Below are 16,099 nucleotides of genomic sequence, written 5' to 3' on the forward strand. Positions count from 1 at the left end.
AAAGAGTGCAGAAGCCTTGAGGTGGGAACAGGTTGGTGTATTAGAAAAACAGCGATAACTAGACAGAGTGTCTAGAGCAAAATGAGCAGGGTGGAGAGTGGGGAGGAGATAGCAGCTGTGGCACCTGGAAGGCCAGGAATGAAGCAGGTGCTAAGTGATTTACCCCCATTCACGTGATAAGTCATTGTTAAAGTAGGGAGTGAATTGAGGGCCCTGCAATTCTGGGCACCCTTCTCTCCTTATGGCCCCAATTCTCGTAAGGCCTAACTTCTCCTAGTAAGCTGAGCATTTAGGGAAGTATATAAATTCTTTCACACTATCAGCAAACCACTTAAGGCCTGAAAGAGTTTATGCACTTTCCAACTGCCTAATTTAATAGCCGGGGCAGCCTTAGGCATTGAGAGTACAATAGATATTTCCTGGGAATCATTGGTGACTAAAAGTCATAGACACCACTGGGATTTTATAAAGAAATTCTTGGAAGACAGAAGGATGATACTTTCAGACACCTTTGCAATTCAAGTTTTTACATCGTAACATTCTCATGATCCCATACCTTAGAGTATAGTCAAATAAATAAATAAAACAGGAAACTCTTTGGTGCAGTATTAAAATTCTTTAAAAACTAGGCTTTTAATTTTTTAAGTGCTTTCTCTGACCGTGTATTCCAGCACTTTATGCTCTGAAAAATAAGTGGTCTTCGTCCACCTCTTCCTGAGAACTTAAGGCTCAGAGAGCTCAAACTCCTCAGGCGGACCTGAGCAACAGGGTCAGAGTTAAGATCCAATCTGGGTCCCTGGCTCCAGAGCTGCTACTCTTTCCATTATACTTTAGTATAGAATTCCTCTTTTGTACTGAACAAAAGATGGTTAGTCAAGTGAGCAAGGGCATGATATCACCCTTAACAAAAATTACTCGAGCCAGCATCGGTTACTTTGCTTGTCACTGTGCCAGGTCATTTCTGTCTGTCCTGAGGTTCTAGCAACCCGGAGGGCGGCTGGCTGTGGGGAAGGGCAGAGAAGATGTGCGCAGAGGTGGGGAATGGGGATGCTTGCCCAGCTCCATCTCCAGTTGTTGGAAGGGTCAGATGGCATTTCTGTGGTGATGGAGAGGTTGGTCAGCACTTGGGAAAAAGCACAGTGTGTAATGTAAAATAGATAGCTAGTGGGAAGCAGCTGCATAGCACAGGGATATCAGCTCGGTGCTTTGTGACTACCTCGAGGGGTGGGATAGGGAGGGTGGGAGGGTGGGAGACGCAAGAGGGAAGAGATATGGGGATATATGTATATGTATAACTGATTCACTTTGTTATAAAGCAGAAACTAACACACCATTGTAAAGCAATTATACTCCAATAAAGATGTTAAAAACAAAACAAAACACAGTGTGTTGTACAGGTGAGGTAACATAGTGTTATCTGGGGTCCCCAGTGTGCTGGTGGAGGGTTGCTTGTCAATCTTAAGCCAGTTTGCCAGGCAGGTCTGACACACGTGGGGATGGACTTCTTTCTCTCAGACTCCAACGCAAAAGGGGCCATTCCCTGTGCTCTCAAGCCATTGGCTTCCTGGGGGACCTGATCCTGTCATTTTAGACCTTGTTTTTCTCAGCGGTAAAAGGAAGGGGCTGGCGTTAATCTCCAGTGCCATTTTAGCTCTTCAACAAAGTGTGTGTGCGTGTGCATATTTGCGATTAGACACCTTTAATATGACATTTTGTTTTCCAGCGAGTGAATGTGCTTAGAAAAAAGAACTCATGTCAAGATAAATATATTAATTTGGAAGATATAGAAATCTTGCTTCCATGAAAGCAGTGAATAGAAATGAAGCTTCTGTTAATGAAAAGGGACGGTCACTTTTTAAGGCCTTCTCTGCAAAAGTTCTTATGTACTAATAATGTGTATCAGGGAAGGGTCAAATCCATTAAAACTCTCCCAAGTGGAACAAGTGACCTGAATTACTTGTTTGCTTAAGTCAAACAGGAAAGTTCTTCTTCCTTTGAACTTAAATAATTCCAGGAAATGCAATAAAGAAGCTGAGAGAGAAAGAAAGCATTGAGACAGGACTGAGTTTTCATAGTTACACAAGCTCTGGTACTACCTACTACCGTTTTTATGCTTCATGCTGCTCAGAGTGTTAAGACCATTCCTGTTCTATGCTCTTGTTTTTCTTCTTCAAACTGATTTCTTTTCAGTTCTGTTTGTTGGAGGGCTTCAGCTTTTGAACATAGCCCATGAAGTAGGAGCTTTTTTAAAACGTAAATGAAATAACTTTTAAGATTTCACTTTTCATTTACCATCACTCCACTCTACATTCAGTTTAAAAAGTTAAATAGCAATAAATGTTCTATTTATAATTTACTTTTTCTTCCCGTTCCAAATCTCTTTCCAGGAAATGACCCATTCATGGCCTCCTCCTTTGACAGCAATACACACGCCTAGTACAGCTGAGCCCTCCAAATTTCCTTTTCCTGCAAAGGTAATTCCTTACAAGTCTAGCAGGCACTGCATCCACACCAGTGACAAGTGTGAAGTATCGCTGTGTGCCAGATTAATCAAGTAGTATTTGTTGAAACTCTTTAGAGATTAGGTTAATATTGCAATTAATTTAGCTACTAAAGTGCTTCCTAATGCTTTCAAATACTTCACTCTCCAGTTATGTCAGTAAGAACATCTTACATTTGTATAGGGTTTTGTAGCTTATGAAAGTATTCAGGAGTTTACAGTAAATTCATTTTTGAGGTTCTTTACTTCAGAAGAGGTACAGGAGAATTAAGTGAGGTAAGGTGTCTGCTTCCTAGTTCGGGACTTAGATACGTTACAGATACACATTTACACTTGTCATACCTCCTACATTTTCTTAAAGTTTAATGCAATCAGCTGCATTCGTGGTGGTTTTAATAGCAAGGTGAACTGCCTCCTTGCACATTTCTGTTAAAGTATTTGTGAACAGTATATTAACAACACTGTCCCCTTGCCTTTTCTACTTTTGGATAACATTCAGAATATAGAAATAACACCTTCAGATCTGTGTTCAGTCCAGCCTGTTACACATGCACATTGTTAATATATTATCACTCTTGCTTTCCATGATGTCACTGAGGTTTTATCTACCCAAACCAGAATTTACCATGTTAGATACTTTACATATTTTCTAATGATAGTTTTTTTCTCAAAAAATGTAATTTAGTATTATTGATTTTAAGGTAAAACATTATACTTTGTGTTGAAAATCCTTGACACCAAAGGGAAGAATAAACTTTAGGAAACAACAGAAGCAATACAACCTATTTTATTAAAAATTAGATTTATCAATATTTATCAGATTTAAGTGATGCAACCTTGGATTTATAAACCTTAATATTTTATTAACTAGAGATTTTTATTTTTCTTTCTAGGATTCTCAGCATATCAGTTCTGCAACCCTAAACCAAAGTAAGTAAATATGTGGAACTGATTATTGCATTGGAGAATAAAGCGTGTTTTTACTGTTTTAATGTAGAAAACATTAATGAAAAATGCTCCAGCAGAGATGAAGACTTCCTATGGTTAAAGAATAGGAAGGAAGGGCAAACATAAAGCTGTTCTTTAGGTGGAGTTTCAGGTTATTGCAAAGAGTTAATGAAGATGTCTTAGTAAAGTACCTAACAAATAAAATATAATTTGGTATTACCTCACATAGGATAAATATCTTGAGAGTGACTCTAAATGCATTGTTACCCAGGAATTGTATATAAGAATAGATTGGGGTATTTTGTGTGTTTCTTGTATTTATTTTAAACAAAACCAAGAAATTTTTATAAGGAAGAGAGCACATAGCTTCTCTAGACCTTCTATATGTATTTGTCATGTAATTCTTATTTTGGTTCCTTTTAATGGATTGTAAATACTTGAGAATTCAGTGGGAAACAGAAGAAAGCTAACTAGATCCAGCCTTTCTCTTTATCAGTAACCTCTTGGTTCATGAAATTCTTTGTGTCCCAACTACATACAAGGCATTTCAGGCCTTACAAAAATGACTGGTGTATTTGCAATCATTTAGTTCATCAACATATGGTGAGTGCCCAAGTTATGAAGTGTTAGTTTTCAAAGGATAGGGAGACCAAAGTAGGGTGCGTGGTGTGCATATATGTGTTGGGAGAAGATTGCTCATAGATATTCCATAGAGGTGACTCTTCTTGAAATATCTCCACCTTAGTCTTTTTCCTCACCTGTGTTTTTCCCTTGGTTATCCTGTTGTTTAAATTGCAAGGATATGAGGAGAGTAAAAAGGATGAGAAAAACAAGAAATGAAATAATCTTCCTCTAGAACAGGGTTAGGCACACTATAGCCTGAGAGTCAAATTTGTTGTACAGCTAGTTTTTGTAAAGAAGGTTTTATTAGGACACAGCCGTGCTCATTCATTTATTATTACGCCACAAGGTATGGCATGCAAAGTCTAAAATATTTACTATCAGACCTTTACAGAAAATGTTTGCTGCCCCCTGCTCTAGAAGTACTGAATAAGACTTTGCAAATAACTCCTAACTGATTTCCCCCAGAGACTTCCCTGGCGGTCCAATGGTTAAGACTCCATGCTTCCACTGCAGGGGGCACAGGTTTGATCCCTGGTCAGGGAACGAAGATCCCATATGCTGTGTGGTGTGGCCAAAAATAAATAATAAAAGTAAATAAATTTCCCCCAGATGCAGAGAGATAAACCTGATCGTCTTGCACAGTATTGGGGAGACTGGGAAATCTTTTTTTCTCAACATCTTGGCAGCCTATCCAAAGATAGATAATGGGTGAAGTGGCATAAGTCTGCAGGTGGGTCACCAGCTCAGCTGTGGGCAGGATTGCTGTGCGTTCCTTTACCTCTTGCCCCTCACCCCACCCCCAAATTTGCTAGGGCTGCCAGTCATGCAGATTATATGCCTTCCACTGAATTACTTACAGCTTGCATGATTGCTACCTCCTGGTTTAGAAAGACCCTGTAATCCTTTAAACTGTCTGATTTCTCCTTTTAGCAAAATATAGTTGAACATGAGCTGGTAAGCACTTTCTTGGCCAGTGGTGGTGGCCCTCCAGGCCTGTGGAATAGTGTAGGCTGATTCCTCCTTGCCCTGATGAGAAGTTTTCAGACACTGGCAGGTCTCCTGTAGGTCTTGGCTCAGCAGATGCTTACCTTGGGGTCTTCTATGCTGCTGCTGGAAACCCTTTCTACCTCTGTGAGAATGTGGCCTTTGGGGGGCCTAGTTGGATCCTGGAGGGGTCTGGTTGTATGTTGGATGAAGAAGGAATGGAGTGTGTGCAGATACAGCTTTCAGAAAAGTGGAGTGTGACATATATTTCTCAAAGTATGCCCAGCAAGATAATTCAGATTTCTTGAAAAATTGTGGTTTTTTGAATAAACGAATGGGGGCTGTTGAATAGTGGGGGGATGGGTGGGAGCACAGTGGGCCAAGGACAGAGTCTATAAAAGGGAGTGCTAGCAAATCACGAATAGATATGTGACGTGAAACCAGGTGAGGGTGACTGCAGCCCCATCCTAGTGCTTCCACAAGGGAACCCCGCCAGCTGACAGTCTGTAGAGAATGAAGTATAGGGATTTTACTTGTATGTCCCAGTATTTATGTTCGCGTGTGCAAAAAACACGGCTGCCTAAGGATTACCAGAGCCTCGTTGAGCTTAGGACCGGGTCAAGATGACTGTGTAGGAGTACATGTGAGTGTACTTCAGCCCCTCTAATTTGTAGTGCCAGCCCTAGCTTGCTAGCCAGAAGGGCAAGCAATTTAAAAATATCATATAAGAGCTGCTGCCACCATGAGGATAAAGTGTTTAATTGCAAATATTCAAGGGCCTCCACATGACATTTGTGGCCACTCACCCCTGTCTGAAAGGCACCCGTATTTCCATTCCCCTTCTGCTTCAGGTCCATATTACCTGAGGCCTAGACAAACACAGCCTCCCAGCTGGTCTGCAGCCTCCACACTTAACATTTCCCATTCCTTTCTAGGTTACATCAGGTAGCACCAGCAGGTTAATCTTTCTGAGGAATAGCTGCATCGTGCTTTGGAGATGTCTCATTCCCTGACAACTGAAGTTTTAACATCCTATTGTGGCACTCAGAGCCCTCTAAAATCTGACTTCCCTGGTCCCCCCATGCTGCCCACCACACACTCTACACCCCAGCCTTCCCCTGTCATAATCTGTACCATTTCAACTCCTCCCATGTTAGACCTTCGCTCACTGTCTCTTCTGCCTGAAGGCCTTCCCCACCCTCATCTCCCTCTTGCCAGCAGTCATTCTGTCAAAATCTCACCCATCCTTTGTGACACAATTAATTTTGTTTCTTTTCTAATTTGCCGCCTTTTGTCATGACCAACAGAGTGACCAATCTGTAGATTCCTGGGACAGTTCACTTAAATGATTTGTTTTCGTGCTGATTTTGCATTGCCTAGGGTTGTAGATAACACGTGCCTGTTGGATGTCCCTCAGTCAGCTGTACACTCATCGAGGTCTGGGTCAGATGCCTTGAACATCTTGGTGTCTAATAGGCAGTTGGTAAATAGCAGTTGAATAAACGAATGGGGGCTGTTGAATAGTGGGGGGATGGGTGGGAGCACAGTGGGCCAAGGACAGAGTCTATAAAAGAGTGTGCTAGCAAATCACAGATAGATATGTGACGTGAAACCAGGTGAGGGTGGCTGCAGCCCCATCCTAGTGCTTCCACAAGGGAGCCCCACCAGCTGACAGCAAGGAGAGTCTCCTGCCCATGGCAGTGTGGTCGGCATGCCGGGTGGCACTTTCGAAAGTGTGTTCACTCTTTTTAGGGCTTTCCAGTTCTGCGCAAGCCCTCTCTCTAGACGTAACATAAATGTTATTTTATAAGCAGTGTATAGCACTCTGGTTGACATAATTTAAGTATACTGAGTGTTTAGGTTAAAGTGGGGGGACAGCAAAAAAAGAAGGAATTTATAGCTAACGATCTCATGAATTTGTCATTGTTCTCCTCTGATCATTTTTCCCTCGCTCACAGAACAATATGATACATCTTCAAAAACCCACAGTAATTCTCAGCAGGGAACATCGTAAGTAAAATGCTTTTGTTTGTTAAAAGTTTATAATATAACATTGTAATTTCCCATGTAAATCTGTTGCTTAGATTTTTTTTCCTCCTTGCTTTCAAGTAATGACTCATAAAATACTGCTGCAGTGTAAAGGGAAGAAATGACCAACATTTCTATTTGGATTAAATTCTCCTGTTGAAGGTTTAGGTACCTTAAGAGTTTGCTAAGGGGTTTTCTCAAAAAGAAAGGCATTTGAGCCATTATTTACATATTAACTGTGGAAAATAGAAGGTTTTAGCTTTATAAATTTCAGTCTTAAATAGTTTTAGCTTGTGGAAACAAATTTTGGGGGATGTGCACAATTTCAGACTTTCTGCCACTTTTTTGGCCTAGTTTTAACTAATAAAGAATGAGTCTTACTGCCCAGCTGTGCTTTATTAAGGCCAAGTAAGTCCAGATATATTTTGGGTTTTTGGAACAGTTGAAACTACAAAGTAAAGATTTTTAAACCAGCATTTTGCCCCAATTTGTCATTTCTTGGTGGTGTTGAACAAGTATTTCTTTCTTTTCATGACTAGCAGTGGTTCAGGGACTAAGTGAGGAGGCCTTTCTCTCCTCAGTATTTGATCAGTTACTAACACAGAGTTGCTAGTCTCTGAGGATATCAGGTTCAAGCTCCAGCTTTCTTCTATTTTTGAGGCTTAGTATTTGTTCCGTGTATTTTGGGAGGGGGTGTTGCTGTGGACTGAATATTTAAAAAACTGTACAGTTGAGGCAAAGAGCTTCTTTTATCTCCTCACCATGACTGAATATGGAACGGGGTTAAATCACTATTCCTACGTGCCAGGTCCTTGATGCAATTGTTTTCACACCTCCACAGCAAAGTAAGATAAAAAGAATAACAATTTGTTGTTGTTGTTGTTAAAAAGATAAATTTATTGGGAGTTCCCTGGAGGTCCAGTAGTTAGTTAGGACAGTGCGCTTTCACTGTGCAGGGTGCGGGTTTGATCGCTGGTCAGGGAGCTAAGATCCCACAAGCTGTGTGGCATGGCCAAAAACAAAAAAATAAAAAATTTTTAAAAAGATAAGTTTATTATAGTTTGAAGGATGGATTTTTGTATGTGTAATAAAAATCTGTTTCATTTGTCGTTCTGGCTGATGGTGAGGTTTTGCTTATTTTTATTGTCCTTTACTAGAAAAAAAAAATTAACCCTATGTTATTCTTTGCCTGTTTCTTTTATGGCCTTTTCTTTTATCCCCTTTCTTTTTGTTTAAAAAACTTTTTTTACCCTTGAGTTCTGAAAGTCTAGAATAACCGACTTAGCTTAACCAACTACCTCCTTCTCTAAATATAATCTATCTGATGGCTGGTGGAGAATAGACAGGACGGTGCCAAGGACCACACTTACAATAATTGTGTGGACTCTCTGTGACTTCCCCGAGGGTTTACACCTTGTGCTGTTTGTGATGGTTGATAGTAAAGCTGTTTAGACCATAAGAGGCCCCGGCTGATGGTCTTTGGAGGGGGCAGCAAGGAAAGGGGAGCTGAGAGCATCCCACTTGGCAGTAAGAACAGAAAGGAGGAGCTCCCTGAGGAATGAGCGGGTGGAAGCAGTGGCACCAAAGGGAGGAAGTGGCTGTGTCCCTGGGAACTGTGTGTAGAGGAAGAAGGGCAGCTGGGTCTGATCTGGGCCCGTGCAGGCCAAAGCTGCAGCCTCCCACACCAACTTTCATCAGCTTTCTGACGAGGTAGTTGCTAGGGATTCGGACCATTTTCCGTGACAATTTTGCTACTCAGAGAAATGGGTGGTTCTCCTGATTAAGTGAGTTAAACCACTGAAGTCAGAGGTGCCTGCAAGTTTATATGCTCATATATTATGACATATGTAGTGTTTTCTAGATAAAAACTATTGGTTTACCCTATATGAAATTACCTAGAGGGGGGACTTCCCTGGTGGCGCAGTGGTTAAGAATCCGCCTGCCAATGCAGGGGACACAGGTTCGAGCCTTGGTCTGGAAAGATCCCACGTGCTACGGAGCAACTAAGCCCCATGCACCACAACTACTGAGCCTGCGTTCTAGAGCCAGTGAGCCACAACTGCTGAAGCCCTCGCGCCTGGAGCCCGTGCTTCCGCAACAAGAGATGCCACCGCAATTAGAAGCCCGCACACCGCAACGAAGAGTAGTCACTGCTCGTCTCAACTAGAGAAAGCCCGCGCGCAGCAACGAAGAATCAACACAACCAAAATTAAAATAAATTGATTAAAAAAGATTCTCTTAAAAAAATTATCTAGAGGGAATTCCCTGGCGGTCCAGTGGTTAGGATTCTGTGCTGTCACTGCTGGGGCCTGGGTTCGATCCCTGGTTGGGGAAATAAGATCCTGCATGGCTGCACAGTGTGACCAAATTAAAAAAAAAATTACCTAGAAAAGAATATTTGTTTTGATCCTAATAAACTTGGAGAAGGAATGAAAGTAGGGCCTAGTACAGGTGAAGAGGACAAGAGTGATAGAGAAAAGAAGGTAATAGACTGGGTGGATATGAAGGGTTGTGTATGGTGGGGCTGGTGGTATTGATAAGTGCCAAAATGAAATGTACCTATGGGAAAAAGAAATCACTTTTATGGAGCTTGGATGAAAGCAGTGTCCCAATTAATCTGTAGAGTACAGTCGTTTCAGAGTTAGTATGGCACATCTCTTAGTGCTCGAAGGTTAATTTGATCTAGTGTCAGCATTAGGGTTCTTTGACAAGCAGTTAAACTGTTTGAATGTCACATAGAGTGGCAGGGAGATGGTCTAATGCACTTTGAATGTCAGGAAAGAAAATGTTAATTACAGGGTCATTTGTACTTCGGTTTTAAAAATCCATATAGGTCTTACTGCTTTTTCTTTCAGAGTTACTAGTATTTGGGCCTCCTTGCAGAAGCAGAGCAGTACATATAAAAGGGAAAAAGAGGGGCCTGGCACTAGAGAATAAACTGTGGAGAGTCTGTATTAACTCTCACATCTGTCCAGGCTTGGGGGCAGGGGACGGTTAGCCAGCTCATAGAGGATGTCGGTGTGAAAGAAATGTGCTAAATCTGTTACTTTTAATCTCTGTAGTTGAAGCTCTAGTTAATTATCAAATGATGAATTCTTTCTACCAGGTACCTCAGGGAGGTGATAAGCTAGGGATCCAGTGCTATTTGCCTCTAAGTTTGAAGCGGGGGAATGTTGGTTTAAGGGCTCCTAGCTTTGGAATCCTCTTCCTTTCCACGACTTGGGTGTGTTGAGTTCTCAGGGCAAAGTACCAAAGTATTTCCTTTTTCTGTACAGCTATTATGTCCTTCACGTGATTGTGGATAGTTCCCTTTCTGTACAGTCAAACACAGTGTCCTAATGTCAGTGCTTTTGCCAACCTCTCAAAAGGGATAACATGTTAATGTTTTAGAAACTATAGAGCAGTTGATGGGCATTATTGTGGCTAACTTACTTCTCCCTCCCTTCCCCTATCCTACCCCCAAACTGCCAAGTCCTTACTAGATGGTGCCCTCCTTTATGTTTCTTATTTTTGCTTCAGAAATCGTCACTACCTATTTAGACTAAGAGACAGAAATGAGCAGTTATAGCAATTTGGAATTTTTATTACTTACTTGGGAAGTTTCTTTTGAAATGAGGGAAATATTTGGATGTGAAGATTGGGATTGTCCTGAAAGTGTGACGAGACGGAATGGTGCAAAGTTAACAAAGGCTGGGAAGAGTCTGATACCTTTTTAAATGAGCCTGAGTTTTAAACTTTTACTCAAAACATTATTTTAAATACCTTGCTAAAGAACTAAGGAAGACCCAGTCTGTCAGTTTACTGCAGTATAAAATCATCATATCAGGACAAGTGTCAGCTGAAATGTCCGAGAATTAAGTCTGAAGAAATGCCTTACTTGTTCGTTTAAATCATATTTGACCTAAGGAAAAAAGTTTTTTACTTTTCTAGGTAGTTCTTTTTGTCTTATTTTAAAAAGTTGTGCTAGATGCAAACTAGTATATATAGAATGGATAAATAACAAGGTCCTACTGTATAGCACAGGGCACTATATTCAATATCCTGTGATAAACCATAATGGAAAAGAGTATAAAAAACAATGTGTATTGTATGTGTGTGTGTGTGTGTGTGTGTGTGTATAACTGAATCGTTTTGCTCTACAGCAGAAATTAACACAACAATTATAAATCAACTATAATTTTTTTTAAAAAGTGCTATATGAAGGTGTCTTACCTGGGATTTTTATTTCAGTTGACAGCTCTGACTTAAAGTGCTGTTTGCTGATAAATGTATGTTTGAAGTAGCAGAGCTCACCCTAATGGGCAAAACTTATAATTTATTTGTCCTTGAGATTATACCCCTATCCCTTATTAACAGTTCTTCAGCTCTTCTGAAAACAAGTAACAAACATTTGTACTGGTCAGTAATACATTTGTAGGTCTACATTAAACCTTCAGCTTCTCAGAATGTAAATGGAGATCTTGTTGTTAATAATAATTCTCAGTTCTCAAATATCTGGCATTGCTGGAAAAAGATGCACTTTATTTTCACTCCAAACTTAACAAGTGGTTGTGAATCCGAAGTTTTTGGTATTCATAACTATTTTATTAATCTAGATATAGAAGGAGATGTTCTGTTTGTTTTCAAGAGAAAAAGTAGAGGTGTAAAATGAAAGAGAATAAGGAATATAGCTGTTTTTTTTGTGTGTGTGTGTGAGTTACCATTAGCCATGCTGTGAAGAAATGAGAATTTCTAATATTGGGTATTGAAGAAATTTTCATGCTTAGGTGAAAGCAAACAAATGGTCATTATGTGCAATGTTTAATCTGCTTATTTCAGAATTACAGTTACTAGGACACATTAAATCAATATTTAGAAAATGCTGAAACTCCCAAATGCAGAATCACCTCCTTTCATAGTAGAATTATAGTCTTTTGGAATAGTCAGTTTAATTCTTGGGGTTCTGGCTTTAGGAGACAATATTCTAGGATCCCTTGCAGGACAATATTTAACTTAACACTGTATACAAATTTATGCCGGAAACTTGCATAATATTGAAGGGATATTTTGGTGAGGCTATGAAATGAAGCATATTTTAAATAATTATAAAAATACTGCTAAGGTGCTGGAAGATCATCTTCTTCAAAGTATTCCTCTTGGAGCTATATATATTTCTTAAATGATGGCTGAACTACTCTGGGAGCACCCCTTTAGGATAACATATACTTCCGTATTTGGTCTTAGACCAAAGGTCAAATAAAATGGACAAGAAGAATAAATTTATCAAGTGCCTGGTGTATAATAGGTAAGTGTTACATAAATGGGTTTGCTTATGTTCTACATAAGAAAAGTCATTCTCATCGTTCTTTAACATGCTTTGACCCCAGTTATATAAATATTGGCCTCTGGGCTGGATGCCAGGCTATTTGGAGATACTTCCAAAAATTGCTTCCACTCATCCATTCAGTACATAATTATTAAATACACGCTGTATGCCCAGTGCTGGTTTAGGTACTTGGGGAAATAGTAGCCAGTGAGACAAAGTCCTTGTCTACCATGCCTTGTAACTCAATGCGGGTGGCATGTAATACAAACTAGGTGATGTGACAGAGACAGACTTGAGGAAGCAGGGTTTTTTTTTTTTTTTTTTTTTTTTTTTTGGGTGGTGGTGATGCTTCTGGGAGGCTCAGGAAAGATCCCTCGGAGAAGGTGACATTTGATCTGGAGCCTGAATGACGAGAGGGAGGCAGATAATAATTGCCACCTTTAAAGGGGCTTGATGGACTACAGGCTCGGAAGACGTTTGAAAACTGCTAGGGAGTAATTCTTATTGGAAGTGACTGCTTTGAAGTATTAATTTGCATTTGGAAAACATGGTTTTAAGGGTGTCCTTAAGAGTCTATTTAAGTCTCTTTTTTTTTTTTTTTTTTGCGGTACGCGGGCCTCTCACTGCTGTGGCCTCTCCCGTTGCGGAACACAGGCTCCGGACGCGCAGGCTCAGCGGCCACGGCTCACGGGCCCAGCCACTCCGCGGCATGTGGGATCTTCCCAGACCGGGGCACGAACCCGTGTCCCCTGCATCAGCAGGCGGACTCTCAACCACTGCGCCACCAGGGAAGCCCTTAAGTCTCATTTTTAATCATGCTGCTAATTTACTACAGTAAGTGACCCCAGATTAATTTAAGCATAGATTGAAAAATTGAGCAAGATATGTTTTTATTAGCCCTAAAAGCAGTTGGTACATTCCCTTGAGAAAGAATATAGTTTGGTTATTTATCTCCCTCCCCTAGACTCTGAGTGCATAAGAGCAGGGGTTTCTGTCTGCTTAGAGTTGTATCTGTAAAGTCTAGAGCAGGACGTGGCAAATAGTAAGTACTCAGGATAAATGTAGAAGGAAAAACATTGCACATAAACTTGATTAAATACCTATAAACAATGTTTAATAAAAATATAATTTTCAGCAATAATTTTTCTAGATTTTCTTTCTAGTTGTCCAGTATGTCATCTTATACTAGTACCTTATTTATTGTACCTAATGATTTAGTCTTATTTATTAACTTTAACTTTTCCCTCATTTATACTCTTGTGATTTTTCTAATCTTCACTTCATCCATGGAGTTAAATAATCTTTTATACCTTTGGCCGCAATTTTGCCGTATCAACTGCTAGGTCATTTACTATAGTGAATCATGTACCAAGTCACTTTTCCCTCTGCCCTGTTAGTCCACCATCTCCCGTAGACTGTCTCTCCATGAATTTGAATTCTGCCAACTGCTGTCACCATTTGGAGAGTCCCCCTTGTATGTTGTCATAAGGGATTAAGGTCTGCTTTTCCATTTTTAAAAATTGATTGTATGCGGAGCCCTCTTCCTAACTTGTCACCTCCCATCATCTCCTACAAAAAGCATTTGCAGTCCTTATTTCTGCCCTGCATCAAAAAAGGAAAGTATAGGCTTCCCTGGTGGCTCAGTGGTTGAGAGTCTGCCTGCCGATGCAGGGGACACGGGTTCGTGCCCCAGTCTGGGAAGATCCCACATGCCGCGGAGCGGCTGGGCCCGTGAGCCATGGCCGCTGAGCCTGCATGTCCGGAGCCTGTGCTCCGCAACGGGAGAGGCCACAACAGTGAGAGGCCTGCGTAGTGCAAAAAAAAAAAAAAAAAAAGGGAAATATGTTCTCACATGCTCATTAGTGGTTTCTGGAAAGTAGGTATCAGTTTATTTGCCATTTTGAGCACATCTAATACCAGGGTTGTGACTGTTAACTGCAAGTTAAGTACCGTGAGCTTGCCTTCACTTGCTCTTTTCCAAATAAAAGGTATGGCCCGATCATAGGAAATGTTAAGCTAAGAAATCAGTGTATTGAAATAGTTTTGGAGTTCTGAATTGAGATGTTACAGAATATTGGCAGTTGAAGCTCTGGGTAAGCCCAGTACGAAGGAGGAATGGAAGAGCAATAAAGGCTTGTCTGGTGTGTCTTCACACAGTAACAACTGGGCTCTGAGTCGCTGAAGCGTGCCTGCCGGAACCTGTGTGCAGCTCTTTCAGCTTTGCAGAACAGCTGTCTGAAGAATGCATTTGTACAAAGGGGTTTGAGGATTGTTTGTAACCTTTAAGTAAGAAGTTTACCTAACTGATAATGTAAAATGTGAAACCTACACGATAGTTCAAAGAGTTGCTTTACCTGAGCATTTGTCTCCTTTTGAACAGTGCCAAGCTAAGCCATATGGTGCCATATGCTTTGAAATAACTGGTTTGCTTGGAGTTTGGAAATGAAATTAGTTATTTAACCAGTTTAAACAGTATATAAAGTTTAAAGTTCATTTACTTTCATAGGAGAAAAATAGTGTATTCATTTTATTCCAGCAGTATAGTTCCTGTTTTCTTTTAAACCAGAGTCTTTCTCTCAGTGGGTTCTGGAACTTAGATTTCACTCCCGCAGTTGGGTTTTCTAACCACTGGTCCTATATTGGCCAGAGCAAGGAGATGGTATCTGATGGAATGGCTTTTGCATGCAGGCTCTAGCATATACCAGCTTCATGATCTTAGGCCAGTTAGGTGGCTGTTCTGAGCTGTTTCCCCATCCTTAGAATGTGAGGGGGTGATCAGAGTCAGCCCATGGGGTTATGGGTAAAAGCAATGCCTGTTAAGTTCAGATTACATAAAGGGCACAGCTATGTGGTATTGTCACTTATTCAGAAAAAGGGATGCTGTTCATTCATCCAGCTTCTTAGGGTACCTGCCAAGTTCTAGATAAAGAAAATAGGAAGACAAAAATGACTTGATCCTGCTTCAGAAAAGCTTACAGTTGAGTATGTCCCTTGGGTCTTATGTTTCTTGACCTAGGTTTTATTGGTATAAATGAGACTAGATCTAAGAGATTTGCTTCTCTTTTAGTGGGTGCAAAGGTGCTCACCCAGATGTGCTGTAATTTGTCATCTTGACATTGAAGGACCGGTCTGTTATATACAGAATATAATATATGAAGTGTAGTAGTAATTTAGTGATATGCTTGGCTTCAAATATAATTATTTGTGGCACAGTAGGGGGGTTTTTAGCAACTGATCCATTTAAACATAAAACCTTTACCTGTCATCAGGTTACAAATTTCCCAACTATACAGATCCTTTTAAAAAAAAAAAAAAAAAATCGTGATGGCAATTATGATTAATTTTCTGTATTAACAAAACTTGGTTAAGGTTTTTTGTTGTTTTTTTTTTAAGTGAATTGCCCCATATTTTGGTGTTCAGAATAAGGGGTTTCTTTTTCTTTATTTTTTCTTTATTTTTTTGGCTGCATTGGGTCTTCTTTGCTGCATGCAGCCTTTCTCTAGTTGCAGCAAGTGGGGGCTACTCTTCGTTGCAGTGCACGGGCTTCTTGTTGCAGTGCACGGGCTTCTCATTGCAGTGGCTTCTCGTGGAGCATGGGCTCTAGGCGTGTGAGCTTCAGTAGTTGCAGCATGTGGGCTCAGTAGTTGTGGCACACGGGCCCTAGAGTGTGCGGGCTTCAGTAGTTGCAGTGCATGGGTTCAGTAATTGTG

At 40.5% G+C, this 16,099-nt stretch overlaps 1 protein-coding gene across 1 annotated transcript in view; it reads left to right on the forward strand.

Annotated features, from left to right (window-relative positions):
* The window catches only part of AFF1 (ALF transcription elongation factor 1), a 127,053-nt gene that overhangs the window by 78,051 nt on the left and 32,903 nt on the right, over window positions 1-16,099 (forward strand). Inside the window, exons 5-8 of the mRNA XM_007465723.1 lie at window positions 2,388-2,474; window positions 3,394-3,430; window positions 7,015-7,066; window positions 7,334-7,336. Coding sequence (XP_007465785.1) covers window positions 2,388-2,474; window positions 3,394-3,430; window positions 7,015-7,066; window positions 7,334-7,336 — 179 coding nt within the window. The remainder of the gene's footprint in view (window positions 1-2,387; window positions 2,475-3,393; window positions 3,431-7,014; window positions 7,067-7,333; window positions 7,337-16,099) is intronic.

The sequence above is a fragment of the Lipotes vexillifer genome, unplaced genomic scaffold (genome assembly GCF_000442215.2).
Source record: "Lipotes vexillifer unplaced genomic scaffold, Lipotes_vexillifer_v1.1 scaffold301, whole genome shotgun sequence".
Taxonomy (NCBI): Eukaryota; Metazoa; Chordata; class Mammalia; order Artiodactyla; family Lipotidae; genus Lipotes; species Lipotes vexillifer.